This window comes from Sturnira hondurensis, unplaced genomic scaffold, assembly GCF_014824575.4.
Source record: "Sturnira hondurensis isolate 20B ecotype Veracruz unplaced genomic scaffold, ASM1482457v3 Scaffold0006496, whole genome shotgun sequence".
NCBI lineage: Eukaryota > Metazoa > Chordata > Mammalia > Chiroptera > Phyllostomidae > Sturnira > Sturnira hondurensis.
Genome location: NW_028079127.1, coordinates 22,795,727 through 22,817,359, shown reverse-complemented (window position 1 = coordinate 22,817,359; position 21,633 = coordinate 22,795,727). Strand labels below are relative to the sequence as shown.

The 21,633-nt window shown below is 36.4% G+C and overlaps 1 protein-coding gene across 3 annotated transcripts in view; it reads left to right on the top strand.

Moving 5' to 3' along the window:
* PTPN4 (protein tyrosine phosphatase non-receptor type 4) overlaps window positions 1–21,633 on the top strand; it is a 272,802-nt gene that overhangs the window by 96,774 nt on the left and 154,395 nt on the right. For all 3 annotated transcript variants that reach the window (XM_037049882.1, XM_037049881.1, XM_037049880.1), the window contains one exon: window positions 3,992–4,099. In XM_037049882.1, the coding sequence (XP_036905777.1) occupies window positions 3,992–4,099 (108 nt within the window). The remainder of the gene's footprint in view (window positions 1–3,991; window positions 4,100–21,633) is intronic.

Below are 21,633 nucleotides of genomic sequence, written 5' to 3'. Positions count from 1 at the left end.
GCTCGGGGTCCTGTAGGGAGGGAGCTGATGACCCTGCTCTCCCCCAAGGATCTTGCTGCCAGCCCTCGGCTCCCAAAGAGTCCAGGGCAGATCTGGCCCAGGCCCCTGGCTCTTGGCACTGCGGAGTCCACAGCCTTGGCCTGCGGCCTCTGCCCTGGGCCCTTGGACCTTATTGACCTACAGCCATCTCCTCACCGTCTGGTGTTTCAGTGTCCGCTACAATTTCTGGACTCCTGTTTTCCCGTATGCTGAGGCACTGTTGGCTATTTGCTGTGTTCCTCTGCAGATCGGCCGGGTTTTTCTCCCATGTGTGGTGGGGAGAGGAATACTCTTTGTCCTACTGCATGGCCATCTTCCCCATTAGTCATGTCAATGTTGATTGACATGTGTTGATTATTTCTTCTCATTCCGGTTGAGATTTTCTCCCCTGCTCTTGGTATGATGAGTGATTTTAGGTAGTATCCTGGATATTTTGGGCACTATGTGACTCTTGAGTTACATTCAGTCTATTTTGTTTCACGGAGTCACAAAGTCCTGGCCTGAATTTGTAGGTTGTGGTTATGATGACAATTTGGTATCCAGAACCTTTGTGATATTATTCTGGTCAACTTCACGTGTGTGTTATCCAGAGGCCTAACTGAAAACAATATGGTACTTGAGTTTATAAATCTTTTTCTCTTTTAACTGTGGTCAGTTTCTCAAATGTGATTCATTATGGGTATATTCTAGGATTTTATTTCAAGAAAACTCAAAAAGGCTGAGAGAACTACATGTAAGAGCTAAAACTATAGTGTTTAGAAAAAATACAAGGATAATTCTTTAGAACCTTGGATTTAACAATGATTTCTTAGATATGACACCAAAAGCACAAGCATCAAAAGAAAAATGTGAATAAATTGACTTCACAAAAATTAAAAAGTTTTGTATATCTAAGTATGTGATGCAGAAAGTGAAAAGAGAACCTGCAAAATGGAAGACAATATTTCCAATTCTCAACTGATAAGAATCTAGCATCCAGACTATGAAAAGAACTCCTAGAACTTGGTAACAAAGATTATTAACCCAGTTTTTAAAGTGAGCAAATTACTTGATTGGACATGCTTTCATAGGTATACAAATGGCCAGAAGCGTATAAAAATGCTCAATATCATTAGTTATTATGGAATTGCAAGTGAAAACCAAAGTGAAGTAATACTTCATGCCTACTGGGGTGGCTGTGATCAAAAGAGTAGAAAATAAAAAATGTTTTCAAGGATGTGTAGAAATTGAAACCCTCATGCATTGGTTGGAATGTAAAATAGGTATACCTGCTGTAGAAAGGAGTTAAAAAGTTAAGCAGAGTTTTCATATGGTCTATCAATATTACTTCTGTGATATGCCTAAAAGAATCTAAAGCAGATACTCAAATAGATACCTGTATATCAGTATTTATGGGAGAATTATTCATAGTACCAAAAGGTACTATGTCCAACAACTGTCCAAATGTCCAACAACTGCTAAGCAAATTGTGATATGCCATATAAATAAAATACTGTTTACCCATATAAAGGAAATAAAGTATGGGTATAATGGTACAGCATGCATCAACTTTGAAAACATCATGCTGAGCAAAAGAAGCCAGACACAGAAGGTCACACATTGTTCAATTCCATTTATGTGAAATATACAGAACAGATAACTTTAATTTTTTTGTTTTCTTTTTATTTTAGAGAGGGGAAGGGAGGGAGAAAGAGAGGGAGATGAACATTGATATGAGAAAGAAATACTGATGGTTGCCTCTTGCATGCACCCTGACCAGGGACCAAAACCCACATACCTAGGTATGTGCCCTAATTGGGAATTGAACTGGTGACCTTTTGCTTTGCAGGATGATGCCCAACCAACTGAGCCACATCAGTCAGTGCAGAATAGGTAAATTTTACATACAGCAGTGGTTGCCAGGCCCTGGAGGAAGGCAAGGGATACTATTTAATAGATATGGTATTCTTTTGGTGTGATAAAATGTTTTGGGACTAGCTAGACATTATATATTTGTACAGTACCATGAATGTACTAAATGCCACTGAATTCCACACTTTAAAACAGTTAATTTTATATGTGTGAATTTTACCTCAATAAAAAAAAAATGCAAAGAAAACTAAGAGAATTCCCTAGCCAGGCTACTGCCTTCTTTGTACCTTTCAAAAAAATTTTTTTTAAGATTTTTTTTTAATGCTTCACTTCGGTGGAGTATAGGGAGAAATTGGTCTATTTTCTTATCTCTAGAAATTAAAATTATCTTAGTACATTTTTAAACAGGTTACTGCTTGATCTCCATCAATTTAATGAGAATGGGAGGGAGTTCAGGGTGGTGAGTTGCATCAACATAAAAATATGCACAGGTTATTTGAATAGGAACCACCATTGTAAAGCACTGTTTGAAGCACATACCCTGTGTTTTTTGGACCATAAGACACACCTAGGTTTTAAAGTAGGGAAAAAATTTTGAAGCAAAAAATGTAAAATATTTAATAATGTAAATAACATAATATTTCACCAATGTAAATGTAAACAGAACTCAACAGCAGCATTAACAACCATTATTCCTCCCAAGGGGGAGTGTCTTATAGTCTGAAAAATATGGTACTTCCTGCCATTGATGAATTCTGCAACTCAGCCTGGTCAATAAGACATGAAGGGAAGCTCATTGTAAGGTAACCTTACAAGGAAGGTTGTTGTTTTAAACATTGTTATGTATGGCTCTGAATTTTGAAATTGCCATGATCATCTTGCTTGCAGCCTGCAAATGCAGTCAACACCAGGAATGCAGATAAGAGAGATGGAAAAAAAAACCTTGTATTAGATTACATCTCTCCTCTGTTGAATTAGCTGGTTCTGGGTTCTGTAGTACCTCTGTACTTTCCAATATATGAAAACAAAATATATGTCCATATTGTTTCAGCTCTAAGTTTTGATTCTAACTTGTATTTGGAAGCTATCAAACTGGCATAGCTAATGACAGGAAAAATTGGTGGTAAAATATGCCACTGCTTACATGTTTTTCTAATACTTGTCTTATATAAATAATAGTTCAGTGAACATATTGACATGTATAGCTTTTCCCCCTAATATTGGGTTTTATTTTTCACTCAGGTTAGGATACTGGAAGTAGTAAATACTGTTATTGTTCTTGTTTATTATTTTCAAATTGCTTTCCTAATGATTATGTGTATCTATAATATTAGCAATAAGTGTTTATCTTAATTCTTTGAGTTTTATTTTTTGGATGGTTATTATAGTTTTCCACCTTGATTTTTTTTATTACTGAACATGATTATTATTTCTTCATGCTTTTATTTATTAGTTAAATTTAAAGGGAATTATCTAGTTGTGCCCTTTCACCACAACTTACTAAGTGTGGGACTTAGGGAATTTATTGTTACTCTTACTAAAACAGCAGGATAATAAATAATGTGTGCATGATAGAATTGGTATGAGGTTTAAATTTTTCTAAAGTTCTCTGGGTACTTTTATAACTAAAATATCTATCAGTTTATCAGTTTGCTACAAATAATGTTCACCATTTTTATTTCCCTTTTTGTGGCATTATTTATTTTAGACATACAAATTTCAAATTGAATTTAGTCAAATATGTCACTTTCCAGTCAATTTAAATGTAGGAAATAAACAGTATGATAAATAATGTGAATATATACATGTTAATATGGCAACAATATAAAATTACAAAAATACCATACTATTGTGAAAGCAGAAGGCATTTTCATTTAGAGGTTTTCCATGTATCTTCATATTTTTTATGTAGTCTTTGAATCAGTTTAAGTGAAAGTAAGTCAGACAGTTTTTTAAATAGTGTGTAACATATCTTCATTCTCAATAGTCATGGGATGGAAACAGCTGCCAATCTAATACAAGAGAAGAAAAGTCCAAGAGGTTAAAAATATGAAAGTGCATGTAGCCTATCAGTGTTGATTTCCTTTTATTTTTCTTCTAGAAACATGATCAGGGGCAAGTTCTGTTGGATATAGTCTTCAAACATCTTGATTTGACTGAGCGTGACTATTTTGGTTTACAGTTGGCTGATGATTCCACAGATAACCCAGTAAGTTTAAGCTGTTGCCTTTCATTTTTATTTTAGGTTTTCTCTTTGTTCCTAATATGAAGTTCTTTGTGATTTATAATGTTCACTATTGTAGTGAGTTAAAAAAAATTGACAATTGTGACATGATGAAAGGTGACTTAAATTTGACGGGAAAAAAACAATATATAGATGATGTATTATAGAATTGTACGTTTGAAATTTGTATAAATTTATTAACCAGGATCACCCCAATAATTTTAATGATTTTTTTAAAAACTCAAAAACAGCCCTGGCTGGTGTAGCTCAGTGAACTTAGCGCAAGCCTGTGAACCAGGCGATTGCGGTTCGATTCCCAGTCAGGGCACATGCCTGGGTTGCGGGCCAGTTCCCAGTAGGGGACTCACCAGAGGCAACCATACATTGATATTTCTCTCCCTCTCTCCTTCCCTTCCCCTCTAAAGATAAATAAATAAAATCTTTAAAAAAAACCTCAAAAACAAGAAAGACAAAAGTTTTTGAATGATCAGAGGTTATTCTTTGCCTTTGTTTCTCATTTTCTTAATGTTTTAATCTGTAAGTTTTTTCCCTAAGTTTTTTTATATTTATAAGTCAGTCAGACTAGTTCCATTTTCTTTATTTATGTGTCTCAGACAACTAAGAAGTATATCTAAATATGCTTCTTAACTCAGAAAATTGGCATAGATTAAAATACAAATTTAATACTATAATGTTGATGTAAAATATTTAAAAATATTACTGGATCTTGAGTCTTATAAATGTTAGCCTGCATTAATAAGATACTGGTTTTTTGTGGAATTTGTGAGCTGTTTGTGTAAATTTTACGAATAGGGAGATTCAATGGAGACACAAATGCGATAGATTATATTTCAGAGCTCTGCAGTTCTTGGGCATTATTAAGTTTTTCATATTGTTACTGATGCCTCACTAATTGCAGTAGTGGTTCTGTTTATTGGAAAGATCACATCATAGAAATTGAAGTTAGCATGTGATAAATAATAGAAATGTTGCATTCTTTGTAAATTTATATGATTATACAGTGAGATCTTTTACAAAAGAATGTGATGACCTTTTGACTAGTACAAGAGAATGGCTGTTTTGAAGGAACTATTTTTCATAGTTTAAAAAAAACTGAGGATAAAAAAATGGTTCTCTGGATCAGTACTTTATAAATCCATTTTTGTGTTTTTCTTTAATTTATATTTATTGATTTTAGATAAAGGGATGGGGGAGAGAAACATTGATTTGTTGTTCCACTTATTTGTTCCTTCACTGGTTGATTCTTGTATATGCCCTGACCAGGGATTGAACCTGCAACCTTGGTGCGTTGGGACAACACTCTAACCAACTAAGCTACCTGGCCAGGGCCTAGAAACTAGTTTATAAGACTATATTGATGGAATGGCTATAGAAAATGCAAATATACAAGTAACTCTTATGACTAGGGTCTTCCTCTCTTTCTCCCCCTTCATCTGTTCCTCCCTCCCTCTCTTTCCTGTTTCTCTCTTGCTCTCTCAGTCATGATCCTAGCTCTAGGAAATAAATATGAAATGTTGCATATTATTTATTCTTGGCATAATTTACTGATTTTTTATTGAAAACTGTGAGGATGATGTGGATAAAACAAAGCAAGGGGCCAGTTAGTCTCAATGGAAATAAACCCTTTTGTACTGAACTAAAATATAAACAAACCTTCCTCAAACTTTGAAGTCTTTACCAGATGACTTGAGCTTCTCAAAGGGCCTAGAGAAAAGTTTTATTTCTCCATGAGTAAACACATGTGAAAGTAGAAGTGATAACAAATGTCAGCAGTGAAACTTTTTGCAGAAAGGTAAATTGTAAGCCAGGCAAACATCTGAAAGGTGACTGCTAGACCTCACTCTAAGCAGATTTGGGGTAAAAACTGATAATCCTTAGATTATCTTGCTGACACTGATAGGTCAGACCGTTTATTGTATAATCCTATCTTTAGATTGCTTGGAGAAGTGACAAGACAACAAATGAAAGAGAGACCAGCTTCTTACTACCATAGTCACTGCCATGAGTATGAAACACCATCATTCCTGAGAAAGTATTCTGGAAGGACTGAGATCACTCACATAAAAGAGATAAAAGATTATAAGTATTATAAGAGATAAAAATTATATCACATAAATTTGTATACAAGAAGACATTTCTCTTCTAAAACAATTACAGCAGGATGAATGTGGAGAAGCAGAGGCATTTGAGCTGGATTGATCTTTTTGCTCTCCTCTGTTTATCATTCTTTTCTATCTTGAGCATTCCTTCCCAAATAAGATATATTCCCAGGTCCAAGGATCCAATTGCTAATGATCCAAAATAATTCTTCCACCAAATAATAGAATTTTAAAGACTCAAAGCCTTAGAGATTATCTTGTCTAACATGTTTATTTTTCGTGGAACGTTATCTCAGTCCAAGGGGATAAAAAGTTCAAGCATTAGCCCTGGCTGGTGTAGCCCAGTGGATTGAGCGCGGGCCTGCGAACCAGAGGATCGAGGTTCGATTCCCAGTCAGAGCACACGCCTGGGTTGCAGGCCAGTTCCCTGCAGGCCAACTCCCAGCAGGGAACACACAAAAGGCAACCATACATTGATGTTTCTCTCCCTCTCTCCTTCCCCTCTGAAGATAAATAAATAAATAAAATATTTTAAAAGTTTTTTAAAAAGTCCAAGCATTAATGAAACTAGACTTGGGTCTCTTGCCTCCCCACACAAGTTTTTTCATAGCACTACAATTACAATATTTAAATATTCAGAAGAATCTGTGAAACACCAAAATGTGTCCAAGCAAGGACCTTTAGAGTACAAATGTGAGTAATGTCTCATTTCTGGTTGTCAGCATGAAATATATCAAGACTTCTAGGATAAATAATGGACTGAGGGAAATGGAAGTAGTTCTTAAAAAGAGCAAGGAGTGAGGGAGTAACTTTTATGAAACATCTACTGTGGATTTATGAGCCAAATTCTCTCAATTTGAATCTTATGAATGTGTCATTGAAATTCTTTTAAAGATAAAAGACTGAGAAAAGACTCAGAAAGACTGAGACTTACAAACTTGTTAAATGGCACAGATAATTCAGTAGCTGAGAAAGGATTCGAATTCACATGTATCTGACTCAAAATCCCACATGCTCCCTACTGCAAAATGTTGCTTCCCAAGAGGTGATAATATAGATGTGCAGAGGAGCTAACCATGCAATAAAATTACCAGCAGTGATCAAAAAGAATTTGGTAATGTTCTGAAAGAATTCTCGTTACTCCTTAGTTCAAAGTTTTTTTCCTTAAAGCTTGTGTGTATTATTCATACATGTATATAATGTATATGTTTCATGTGTATACATATTTTTAGAGAATCAGAATTAATATTGCCTTATAAATAAACATACATTAAAATTAATTTATAATTGATAAACTGAAAGAACCTAGGGTGTTATTAAGGTCTTATACATAGGAGATATAGATTCATAGTTGACTATTTTTTTCTTTAGACCCTTCCTTGGTAATGAGTTCCACTGTGAAAAACAAAATTACTTAAAGCAAAGCTTTGACTTTTTTGAAAATTCTCTTGCTTTCATTTAAAATCTGTCTATCACGGCTATAGCTTTTTAATGTCTTATATAATAACAATACTCAGTAAATGTTTATTGAGTGAGCAAAATAATGAGTAATGTGGTTATAATTTATTATGCACAATTTCTTCAGTTTTTAACATAAAAGTAACTGTTTTTTTTAAGATTTTATTTATTTATTTTTAGAGGAGAAGGAAAGGAGAAAAAGTGGGAGAGAAACATTAATATGGGATTGCCTCTCACATTCCCCCTACTAGGGACCTGGCCTGCAGCCCAGGCATGTGCTCTGACTGGGGAGTTGAACCAGTGACCCTTTTGTTCACAGGCCAGCACTCAATGCACTGAGCCACACCAGCCAGGGCTGAAAGTGGCTGTTTGTTAGTGGCCTTTATCAACATAATATTTATTAGAGCCTTGAGATTATATGAGAGTATTATTCCTGTGCATTTACTTTTTCTTCCCCCAAAGTGAATTACAGTGCCTTTCAATAGGATAAAGAGTAAGTTATAATTACTACTGACATATTTTTCTGCAGTTTCATTCTTCTGATTGTTTGTGTCGGAGTCACGATGATTTACTACTGTTTCCATATCCTGTAATCCTTGTTGCTTTAAAACTTTAACTTACATTAGAATCACCTGAAGGCTTCTTAAAATGATTTCTGGGCCTCTCTGCCTGGAGTTTCTGATTTAGAAAATCTGGTGTGGAGCTCAATAATATGCACCAATCAACTCCCCTTAAAATGATAATGCTGCTAGTCCAAGGAACCACATTTTGAAAATCACTGCTTTAACCCAATAGGCTAATGATTAAGACTACTAAAGTAAGAAACAAGTCATGTTTTAATTCAACATGGTTGCTAAAATACTTGCTTTTATTTCACATGCCAGTATTTCTTTCATATTCCTTTCATTTATTTCTACTGTAAAACCTTAACTGAGGCTCTTTTTACCTATCTGTATAAACCTCTTTAGTTGCTTGCCAAATGTTACATTTTTTACTTTTGGTCTTTTTTAACTTTGTTCCATTTTAGGGGGGAATGACACTGGGATCTGGGGTATGGAGATGTCTTTCAGAGAGAATGGGCAATGTATAGAATTACAGAGTGAAAGGAGAGGAACATTGCATTTAAGGAACTGAAAACATTTTTTCATATTGATGGAATATAGAGCAAGGAGAGAAAATGGGTTAAAGATAAGGTTTGAGTAGTGTATCAGAACATGAAGTGCCTTTTAATCTATGATAAGATTATAGTCACTTAAGGATTTATTTACATAGATAACATTAGACTTGAATGTATTTTAGACCTCACTCTGGTTACAGTGCAGGCAGTTACAAATAGAGTTACAAACTAGAGATAGTCGCAGTAATGAAGTTACTAGTGTTACCAGAACAAAGGCCAACAAGGGTGGTGAGTTTGTTGCCTGCCACTTACAGAGAAACCAGAAGTCTGAGGCAGCAGGTTTTCACAGAAAAGTAGGATTCATTCAGTAGGGCAGCTAAATGAGGAGATGAGAGACAAAGTTCTAATTAGCCTTTCCCAATAAAGACTCGGGATCATTTTTAAGAGGTAAGAGTTAAGGAGAGGTGGTGCATATTTATTAATTCTAAATCAAGGGGTGTGAATTAGAACTAACTGGATCTAAGTTATCTAAGGTTAGGAATGTGAAAGGGACCACAGAGAACAAAGAAATCACAATCTGGCAGAGTTTGTTTTATCCTTCCTGTGTGTGACCAGATTCGGATGCAGCAGATCTTTCTTATTGGTAGGTCCCTCACTTCTTAGAGGGCTCTCTGTGTAAAAGAGCACCTCTTCTACTTGAATTCTATGAATTGTGGTTCTGCTGTGCTCTTGAGGCTGTCAGCTTGGGGTTGGTTAGCAGCTACCGGGGCCTGCTCGTGCCTCTGGGGCCAGTCTGATCCAGCTTGACCTCTGGTCTCTGGAAAGTTTTGAGGAGACCCTACTGTTTTCTCCTAAATAATACTTAAAACTAGAAAAAAGAAAGAGAGACCATTAAGTTCTAGTTTCAGAAATGTTTCAGGTCCTGGTTTTACTAGGAAAGGTGATGGGCTAGGAAATGAAGAAAAGTGGGTGTTAGAGATATTTAGGAGATAAAGTTGACAGAACTTGCTGGTTTGATTAAGGTAGAGTAATTTCACAAGGGAAAGAGAGAAATTGGTTAATGTCTCAGATTCTGTCTTTGGCAGTTAGAAGGATTATTCAAATAGTGTTACTGGAATATAAAAATACCATTTATTTTGTATATTGATTTTGTATTATGCAGCCTTCCTAAACTCACTTATTAATGCTAGTCAATTTTTGTAAATTCCATATGGGTTTCTACATACATTATCATGTAAACATAAGGTAAATTACATTTGTTTTAAAAATTTAAACAAACTGTATTTCTGAGATAAGTCCCAGGATAGACAATTGATTCTGTATTAACCTTGAATCCTAAAACCTTCAGAGGATTACTGAAGGTCTACTAAAAAATTACTACTTCTAATTTTTTATTGATTCCTTAGGATTGTCATTTTAAATCATGTCATATGAGAATAGGGACAGTTTAACGTCTTCCTTTGCAGCCTATATTCTTTTTTTTCCTTTTGTATTTTCATTTCTTATTGCATAGCCAAGACAATTGTGACAATGATGAATAGAAGTGATGGCAGCAGACTACCTAGCCTTGTCCCCTGTCTTAGGAGGACCGTATTCAGTATTTAAGTCTACTGTTAGCTGTAGGGTCTTTTTTAAAAGTCAGTGTAATGAAGACATAAGTTACTTAGAATAAAATTCAATATCCATTCATAATGAAAACTCAACAAACTTAGAAAAGCAAAGGACATCTTACTCTGATAAAGGACCTCTCTACACTTACAGGTGCCTCAGGGAAATGTCGGGTAAAAGCACAATGAGAGGTTAGTAGGCATCTACTAGAATAGTTAAGATTAAATAGTCTTACAAACAGGAGTTGACAAGTGATTGCTGGTAGGACTTGAATAGGATACAAGCACTTTGGAAATAGTTTGGCAGTTTTTTAGTAAAATTAAATGTGGATTTGTTATATACCACCCAGCAACCCCAATTTTTGGTATTTATTAAGAGAAATGAAAACATTTACAAGAAATGTTGTAAGAAATTTTATACACAAATGATCATAGCAGTTTTATTTGTAATAGCCCAAACCTGAATTAACCCTAACATCCACCAATAAGCAAATGAATGAAAAGTAATTGTTGTGTTGGATACAAAATTAATATACAGAAATTGGTGGCATTTTTATATTCCCACAGTGCACTGTCAGAAAGAGATAGTAAGAAAACAGTCCCATTTAGTAGTGGAACAGCAACAAAACCAGGTACCTAGGAATAAATTTAACAAAGGAGATAAAGGACCTGTACTCGGAAAAACTATAAGATATTGAATAAAGAAATTGAGGAAAATACAAGTAAGTGGAAACATACTCTGTTCATGGATTGGAATAATTAAAATTGTTAAAATGTCCATACTACCTGAAGTAATCTACAGATTCAGAGTAATAACTATTAAAATACCAATGGCATATGTCACAGATCTAGAACAAATATTCCAAAAACTTATGTGGAAACTTAAAAAAACCCTCATAACCTCAGCAACCATGAGAAAGAAGAACTAAGTTGAAGATATCAAAATACCTGACATCAAACTATCCTGCAAAGCCATTGTAATCAAAATAGCCTGGCACTGGCGTGAGAACAGGCACGTAGATCAGTGAAACAGAACAGGTAGCCCATGTCTTTATGGTCAATTAATATTTGACAAAGAAGGTGAGAACATACAATAGGATTCTTCAGTAAATGGTGTTGGGAAAATTGGACAAATACATACAGAAAAATGAAGCTAGACTGCCAGCTTACACCATACACAAGAATAAACTCAAAATGGATAAAAGACTTAAAAGTAAGTCTAAAATCCTAGAGGAAAACATAGGCTGTAAAATTTCAGACATTTCTCAGAGCAATATTTTTGCCAGTATGCTTCCTAGGTCAATGGAGACAAAGGAGAAAATAAATAAATGAGACTATATCAAACTAAAAAGCTTCTGCACTGCAAAAGAAGCCATCACCAGAATGAAGAGATAACCCACTGTGTGGGAGAACTTATTTGCCATTGGTACTAAGGGGTTAATCTCCAAAATATGTAAACAACTTACACAACTCAGCACTAAGAATAAAAACAATCTGACTAAAAAACGGGCAAAGGATCTGAATAGATACTTCTCCAAAGAGGGCATACAGATGGCCAAAAGACGTGGGAAAATGCTCAACATCACTAACCATCAGAGAGATACAAATTTAAACAAGGAGGTATCACCTCATATGTACCAGAATGGCTACCATCAAAAAATCAACAAACAAGTGTTGGAGAGGATGTGGAGAAAAGGGTACCCTGGTGCACTGTTGGTGGGAATGCAGACTGGTACAGTCACTGTGGAAAACAGTATGCAGTTTCCTCAAAAATTAATAATGGAACTGCATTTTGACCCCGTGATCCTACTTCTGGGGATGTAGTCTAAGAATCCTGAAATACCGATCCAGAAGTATACATATACTCTTATGTTCATGGCAACTTTATTTACAATAGCCAAGATCTGGAAACAGCCCAAGTGCCCATAAGTAGATGAGTGAATAAAAAAATCTTTGGTACATTTACATAACAACACTATGTGTCTGTAAAAAAGAAGGAACTCTTACCTTTTGTGAATGCATGGATGGACCTATAGATTATTATGCTAAGCAGGATAGACCAGTCAGAGAAAGAGAAATACCATACAATATCATTTTTATATATGCGGAATCTAATGAATCTAATCTAATGAACAAAATAAACTGATGAACAAAATAGAAACAGAGGCATGGATACATGGAACACCTGTGAGAGGGGAGGAGGGAAGGGAGGACTAGGTGAAAGTGAAGGGATTAGCCAAAGAATGTGTATGTATAACTCATCAACACAAACTGCGTGGTGATGCATAGATTGAAGGAGAAACTAGAGCTGGGAGAAAGGATGTATTGTCAGGGGAGGCAGGGAGCACAGGGAGGGATGAGGACATCTCCAATAGTGTCAACAATAAAAATAAAGGGACAAACAAAAATAATTTTTGTTCTTTTATACAGTGGAACCCTATATGCTATGCTATATTATTCCATTTATATTGAATTGTAGAACAAACAGAACTGATATATAGTGACAGAAATTAAAAAGCACTCAGTTGCTGCTTTCGTACTTTGGATAAAATCATTAAAGAACTAGTTCTGTGATATCTGTATTCCTTAATGTTACAGTGTATTTGGAAATTGTACAGAATTTTTTTGAGGTTTTGAATATAACTCACCATTTAAATGTTTTTTATCTTTGACTCAGAATAATCAACTCAGAATAATATCTTTAGCACAAAGTCCTTTTTATTTTCCTTTTTAACTTTGTTTCCCCTTAAGATGAAGTCTTCAAAAAAGTATAAATTTTTTTTATTTATAACTACCACTCCAAACATTTTTAGTTTGAAATGTTTTAAAAATACAGAACATTATAGAAAATTTAAAAAGAAAACAGTCTGTGGCCATACCACCCTGAACGCTCCAAATTTCATCTAATCTCGGAAGCAAAGCAGGGTTGGGCCTGGTTAGTACTTGGATGGGAGAAAACAGCTCAAGACATAGAATATGTGTGTAAGATGGAAAACTAGGAAGGTCCACTTCCTCATTCTCCCATAGCAAAATCAGAAAATAACTATAGACTGATCAAAGTAACCATATAGCAGCCATGGAAACCAGTCAGAGGTTTACGACAACTAAGCAAACAATTATTTTTGTGGTGTTTTATTGCACTTGCCCTGCCCTTTCCCTGGTGTGCACACTATGGCCAGTAGAAAGCAGCATAATTTTTTATTCCTTTCCTTGGGACAGAAGAAGCAGGATAAAACTTAGTTTATAAGGTAGAACAACATTCTGTTCTGTCTTATGGCTGTCCGAAGGACTGCTTTAGTTCCTACCGGACTTGGAGATTAGACAGGGAGCAACAGCATAGTTTGTATCTCAGACTGGAAAGCACAAAAGGTAGTTGCAAGAGCTGCAGCACATGAAAACTGCAGAGGTTACTGCAGAGACATGAACAAGTACAGACAGGAATACCTCTGAACATCTACAGAGCATCCAAGTAGCTGAGATGATACTCTGGGAACTTAGACATTTAAAAGCAGACAAAGGAAGGTAGGGGGTTTAAAAAAGCATACATGTATGTCCAGACAGAACAAATGCAAGAAAAGACCTGAAAAAACCTTAAGCCTTTATGCTGGGCTCATCCTAAGGCTTAATGGCTCACTGGTTAGTGAAGGTCTTCTACACCAGTCTGCAAAGAGTTTGAGAGGTGGCTGTTTTATTCAATGTCTAGTTTTCAACAAAAGGTCACTAGAAGTACAAAGGAACAGCAAAGGATTGCCCATTCAAAGGAACAAATTACATCTCTAGAAAGAGCTCATGAAGAAACCTATATATCAGACTTACCAGACTTATATTTCAAAACAACTATCTTAAATATATTCAGAGAGCTTGAAAGGAAACATGCATGAAAGGCCCCGACTGGTGTAGTTCAGTGGATTGAGCGTGGGCCTGTGAACCAAAGGATCACGGTTCGATTCCCAGTCAGGGCACATGCCTAGGTTGTAGGCCAGTTCCCAGCAGGGAATGCATGAGAGGCAACCATACATTGGTATTTCTCTCCCTCCCTCCTTCCCTTTCCCTCTAAAGATAAATAAATACAAAATCTTAAAAAAAAAGAAATAAAAAAAACATGCATGAAGAAATAAAGGATACTAGGAAAACTATTTACAGACAAAATGAGAATAACAAGAAAGATAATAAAGTTCTCCAAAAAGAAATTTTGGAGCTGAAAAAGGCAATAACTGAATTGAAAAATTCTCTAGAGGAGTTCAGCAATAGACTTGGATAAACAAAAAGAGTCAGCAGACTTTTAGAAAGGTGATTTGAAATTATTGAGTATGAGGAGCTGAATGAAAAAAGTTAAAAGAGCCCAAGGGACTTATGTGTCAGCAAAGGAGACCAATATATGCATTATGGAGTCCATGCATTGTGGAATCCAAGAAGGAGGAGAGGATGAGAAATAGAGATTATTTCAAGAATTAATGGGCAAAAACCTTCTCAATTTTGAGGAAAACCATGGATGTAAAAATACAAGAAACCCACCTACCTGCATAAAGGATAAACACAGAGAGGTACATAATTGAACTGTTGGAAATTAAAGACAAAATCATGAAAGCAGCAAGAGAAAAGTAAATCATACAAAAAGGGGATGCTCAGTAAGACAATCAACAGATTTTTCCGGGACTTCCGCCAAGATGGAGGTGTAGGTGGAAACACTGTGCCTTCTCCCACAAACAAGTTTGAATACAACAAAGGTTTGGAGAACAAAGACGCAGCCAAAGAACAGAAAAATTGAACTATACGGAAGTCCGACAACAACGAACCATTCAGCCAGACCAGTAAGAGGGGCGGAGCCAACAGTGTAGCGGGGACAAGCAAGAAAGATCCCCCAACCCCAGGCGCCCAGGCAGCACCACATGGGGCTGACCCAGTGAGGGCTCGAGGCGGCGGGCTGGCTGTGGGCACACATTTGCTTGCAGATAAACCAGCAAAGGAGTGAGCAGTGGGACCAACTGCGCAGGCCCCAGGGGGCGAACCCAGCGGCGGCCTGACCATGGTTGCACATTTGCGCACAGTGGGACAGACCCTGCGGGCTGCAGTGGCCACAGGAGGCAGCAGAGGGGGGGCCCTCATTGCTTTCCTTTGGCCCCGCCCCCACATACAGCATCACAACCCAGGGACTGAGCGGCCCAGCCCTGGTCAGCACCTAGGGCTCTGCTCCTCATACATAACAGGCACAAACAGTCCAAAATATGGCTCAAGAAGAACTCAAAGCCCTAGAGCCAATAACTCTAAGCGAAAAAGAAATAGCGAACCTCTCAGATGCACAGTTCAAAACACTGGTGATCAGGATGCTCACAGAACTGGTTGATTTTAGCCACAAATTGGAGGAACATATGAAGGCTAAACTAATTGAAATGAAGGGAAATGCACAGGAAACCAATAGTGATGGAAAGGAAACTGGGACTCAAATCAATGGAGTGGACCAGAAGGAAGAAAGAAATGACCAAGCAGAAAAGAAGGAAGAAATGAGAATTCCAAAAAATGAGGAGAGGCTTAGGAACCTCCAGGACATCTTTAAACATTCCAACATCCGAATTATAGGGGTACCAGAAGGGGAAAAGAAACAACCACGAGTGGAACACTTATTTGAACAAATAATAAAGGAGAACTTCCCCAATCTGGCAAAGGAAATAGACTTCCAGGAAATCCAGGAAGCTCAGAGAGTGCCAAAGAAGTTGGACCCAAGAAGGAACACACCAAGGCACATCATAATTACATTAGCCAAGATTAAAATGAAGGAGAGAATCCTAGAAGCAGCAAGAGATAAGGGGACAGGCACCTACAAAGAAGTTCCCTTCAGACTGTCAGTGGATTTTTCAAAAGAGACCTTCCAGGCAAGAAGGGGCTGGAAAGAAGTATTCCAAGTCATGAAATCCAAAGACCTGCATCCAAGATTGCTCTATCCAGCAAAGCTTCCATTTAGAATGGAAGGACAGATAAAGTACTTCCCAGATAAGATCAAATTCAAGTTCATCATCACCAAGCCCTTATTATATGAAATGTTAAAGGGACTTATGCTAAAGAAAAAGAAGATGAAAAATATGAACAGTGAAAGGACAGCAAACTCACGGTTATCAACAACCACACCTAAAACAAAAGCAAAATAAGAGGACAGCTAGATCAGGAGTGGAACCATAGAAATGGAGATCACATGGAGGGTTAGCAACAGGGGAGTGGGATGAGGAGAAGGGGGGAGAAGGTACAGAAAATAGCACAGACAGTAGGTAGAAAACAGGGGAGGGGAAGAATAGTAGGGAGAAATATAGAATCTAAAGAACTTGAGACACGTGGTCATAAACTAAAGGGGGGGAATGGTGGAGGGGTGTGCAGGATGGAGGGGAATGAAGGGGGAAATAGAACAACTATAATGGTATAATGAATAAAATATATTTTTTAAAAAAGAGAAAATAAAAATAAAACAAATTTTTCAGCAGAAACCTCACAAGGCAAAAGGCAGTCAGATGCTATGTTTAAAATGCTGAGAGAAAAATTGTCATACCAGAATCTATACAGTCAACACTTCTTTTTTTTTTGAAGATTTTATTTATTTTTTTAGAGAGTGGAAGGGTGGGAGAAATTGAAGGAGAGAAACATCAATGTGTGGTTGCCTCTCGCATGCCACCAACTGGGGACTTGGCCCACAACCCACGAGTGTGCCCTGACTGGAATCAAACTGGTGATGCTTTGGTTCAGAGGCTAGAGATCAATCCACTCAGCCACACTAGTCGGGGGAGTCAAAGCTCTTCTTAACCGCAGACTTATGGTCTTAAAACATGTCGTTTGTCAATTTCTTAATTGCACGAACATCATAGAGTCTACTTAACACAAAGCTAGGTAGTATAACCTACTGTACTATTGTATAACCTAAAGGACTATATGGTATAGCCCATAGCTCTTAGGCTACAAGCCTGTATAGTATGCTACCATACAAAACAACATGAGATTAAATCAAATTCAATAAAGTGACGTAAACACAAGTATATTATATGAAGCTGCTGCTGGTGTAACATGGCATACTATTTCACAGCAAACTTTTTTAAATAAGTAGAATGAGTATACTCTAAAAATAACAATAAAAAGTATAGTATAATAAGTACATGAACCACTAATACAGTCATTTATCATCATCAAGTATTATGTACTATACACAATTGTATGTGCTGTACTTTTATGAGTGGCAATACGACAAACACAAGTAATGTATTGTGCTATGACATGACGATTATTATGACATTAGGTGATAGGGATTTTCTAGCTCCATTATAATCTCTCTCCCCATCTATTTCATGCCAACTAATTATGCCTGTTCTTCCCTATACCTTTTTCCCCGTTCCTCCCTTGCCCCTCCCCACTGAAATCCCTCCGTGTGATGTCCATTTCTCTGATTCTGTTCCTGTTCTGGTTGTTTGCTTAATTTTTGTTTTCTTTGTTTTTCTTTTAGGTTCATTTGTTGATAGTTGTGAGTTTGTTGTCATTTTACTGTTCATATTTTTTTATCTTACTTTTCTTAGATAAGTCCCTTTAACATTTCATGTAATAAGGGCTTGGTGATGATGAACTCCTTTAACTTGGCCTTACCTGGGAAGCACTTTAGCTGCCCTTCCATTATAAATGATAGCTTTGCTGGATAGAGCAATTTTGGATGTAGGTTCTTGCCTTTCATGACTTGGAATACTTCTTTCCAGCTGCTTCTTGCCTGCAAGGTTTGTTTTGAGAAGTCAGCTGATAGCCTTATGGACACTCCTTTGTAGGTAACTATCTTCGTTCCTCTTGCTTCTTTTAGGATTCTCTCTTGATCTTTCATCTTGGGTAACTTAATGATGATGTGCCTTGGTGTGTTCCTCTTAGTGTCCGACTTCTTTGGGACTCTCTGGGCTTCCTGGACTTCCAAAAGTCTATTTCCTTTGCCAGATTAAGGAAGTTTTCTTTCATTCTTTGTTCAAATAAGTTTTCAATTTCTTACTGCTGTTGTTCTCCTTCTGGCACCCCTACAATTTGGATATTGGAACATTTCAGGTGTCCCAGAGGTTTGTAAGACTCTCTTCACTTTTTGAATTCTTGTTTCTTCATTGTGTTCTGGTTAGATGTTTGTTTTTTTTCCTTCTGTTCCAAATGGTTTCTTTGAGTCCTGGTTTCCTTCTTGTCACTGTTGGTTCCCTGAATATTTTGCTGTATTTCAGTTTGGGTATCTTTCATTTGTTTTTTCATTTTTCCACCAAGGTCAATCAGATCTGTGAGCATTTTGATTACCAGGGCTTTAAATTCTCCATCAGATGTCCTCATCGCTTAGTTCTCTTTCTGAGGTTTTGCTTTGTTCTTTCAAAGGGCCATATTTCTTTGTCTTGGTGTAGCTGATAAGTTGTAGATCCATTATAATCTTATTCAGTTGACCATTGACCAAATTGTCACTATGCAATTCATGACTGTATACAGCAAAACTCTTTTAAAAATGAGTGTTAATGAAATTAGGCATTTTCAGACAAAATCTGAGAGAATTCATTACCGTTACACCTGCTCTACAATAAGTGCTAAAGGAATTCCTTCAAGTTGAAATGAAAAGTTGCTGGACAGCATCTCAAAGGCTTATGAAAACTGTATGTAAAGACATTTTAAAAAATGGTATTGTAACTTTGCTTTGTAAATTCATTTTTTTAAATTTCCCATAGGATTTAAATGGCAAATACATAAAGAGTAGTTATAAATTATTATAATTTGTATTAAACAGTACACCATATATAATAATATCATTTGTGACATCTATGAATAAAGGAATACAGTTTTTCCCCCACTGCTTTTAGAGAGAGAGGAAGGGAGAGAAAGAGAAACATTGATGTGGGAGAGAAACATCAATTGGTTGCCTCCCGTACATGCCTGGACTAGGGATCTTAAGCATCTGAATGGGTTATAAAATCCACAACCCTTTGCTGTAGTTTGACATTCCAGGTAACTGAGCCACACTGGCCAGGGCAGGAGTGGAGTTTTTGAATTCAATTAATGTTAAGTTAGTGTCAGCTTAATATAGGTTGTAATAACTTTAGGAAGTTATATGTAATCTCTGTGTTAATCACAAAGAAAATATTTATAAAATATACACAGAAGGAAGTAAAAAGGAAATCAAAACATTACCAAAAAGTCAACTACATGCAAAGGAAAGCAGTTATGGAGGAAATGAGGGACAAAAATAGCTACATGACATAAAAAAAAATAACAAAATGGAAAGTAAGTGCTTCCCTCTCAGTAATTACTTTAAATGCAGATGGGTCAATTCCCTAGTCAAAAGACATAGATTGGTAGAATGGATTTTTAAAAAAACCAGGATCTAATTATAGGCTAGAGACTATAGAGACTAACTTTACATCTAAAGACACACAAAATTTGAAAAGTACTCTAGTATGTAGTTTTTAGGAGCTCTATGTAGTAACAGCCTCCTTAAGTCAGTAAACAGATGAAAGGCTGTCTTAGTTACTCAGTTTCTAGGAGCTATCCTAGTCTGGTTCCCTGACTCTAAATTTTTTGTTTCATTTATTTGCATGTGTATATCTATCATTGTTCCATGGATTGCTTCAAAGGTAGAATCATCTTAAGATCCTGTATTTATGTTCTTTAAAAATATTTAAGCATCCTCTTTTTAAAGGTGGATAATTAATGCTTCTGTAGCAAGATGGCAGACTAAGTGCACAATGCTAACAGTATTAAACACTGTGCACTAAATATTTAAATTTCTTACCAACTTGAATACTGAAAGCATAGTTTGATATTGTCATCCTGTTTTACAGATGGAAAAATCAAGGTACTGAAAAGTGATTACAAATTTAGTAAATGAGAGAATGGTTCCAAAGGCGTGCCTAATTTGGTGATGAGGGGTTGGGGCAGATTGCGGAAATGTTCAGGGTGTTTGGGAGGAGGTATATGTGTGTAGAAGCAGTCAGGTGGACTGCTATTAACTATTCATTCCCTACCCATGAGCCATGTGGTAGCAATTAGCAGTGTTTGCCCCTAATTGTACTATTAAATGTGAGTACTTGAATTACTTGAATTCCTGCAGAGGGGCTGATGACCCACAGTAAAATGAAAAGAAAAAAAAAAACACCTTTGCCCAAACTAGTTATCACAGCCTGCTGTCAGCACAGAATATCTGTCCTTCCCAACTATTAAAACTAGGCTGTGTATCTTCTCTTTTCTCCAAAAGGAGACAGATACATAAAGGATTCATAAAGAAGCTACAGAGAATTTTAGCTATAAAAATAAGCAGTCAAAACAGACACCAACATTTGAGGAAAGCCAACAAACACTTTTTTTAAGAGGTTCACCCAAGTGAGCAAATTTTACACTTACAGAAATAGGAGAGCAATTTCTAAAAATGGAAACAGTGCCAATCTTGGGCTTAATATGGAGATGAAGTGAATTTTTACATATAAATGTATGTAAATTTTTACATATTTACTGAGAACAATGCTTGGAACATAGTGCTCAATAAATTAATTTAACAANCCCAAACTAGTTATCACAGCCTGCTGTCAGCACAGAATATCTGTCCTTCCCAACTATTAAAACTAGGCTTTGTATCTTCCCTTTTCTCCAAAAGGAGACAGATACATAAAGGATTCATAAAGAAGCTACAGAGAATTTTAGCTATAAAAATAAGCAGTCAAAGCAGACACCAACATTTGAGGAAAGCCAACAAACACTTTTTTTAAGAGGTTCACCCAAGTAAGCAAATTTTACACTTACAGAAATAGGAGAGCAATTTCTAAAAATGGAAACAGTGCCAATCTTGGGCTTAATATGGAGATGAAGTGAATTTTTACATATAAATGTATGTAAATTTTTACATATTTACTGAGAACAATGCTTGGAACATAGTGCTCAATAAATTAATTTAACAACAAACTGAAAAGGATTCTATAATTTACATTGTTATGATTAGAGAGGATATTGTATCCATGCAAAGGGACCAATAGAAGGAGATTAAAAATATAATTGTTAATTTAAAAAAACTCACTGGTTAGGATAAATAAGAGTAGATGTGGCCCTGGCTGTGTGGCTTGGTTGGTTAGAGCATTGTCCTTTACACCAAAGGTTGCAGGGTCGATTTCTGATGGAGGCACATACCGGAGGCAGCCTATGTTTATCTCTTCCTCCTCCCCCTCCCTCCCACCCTCCCTCCTCTCTCCCTCTCTC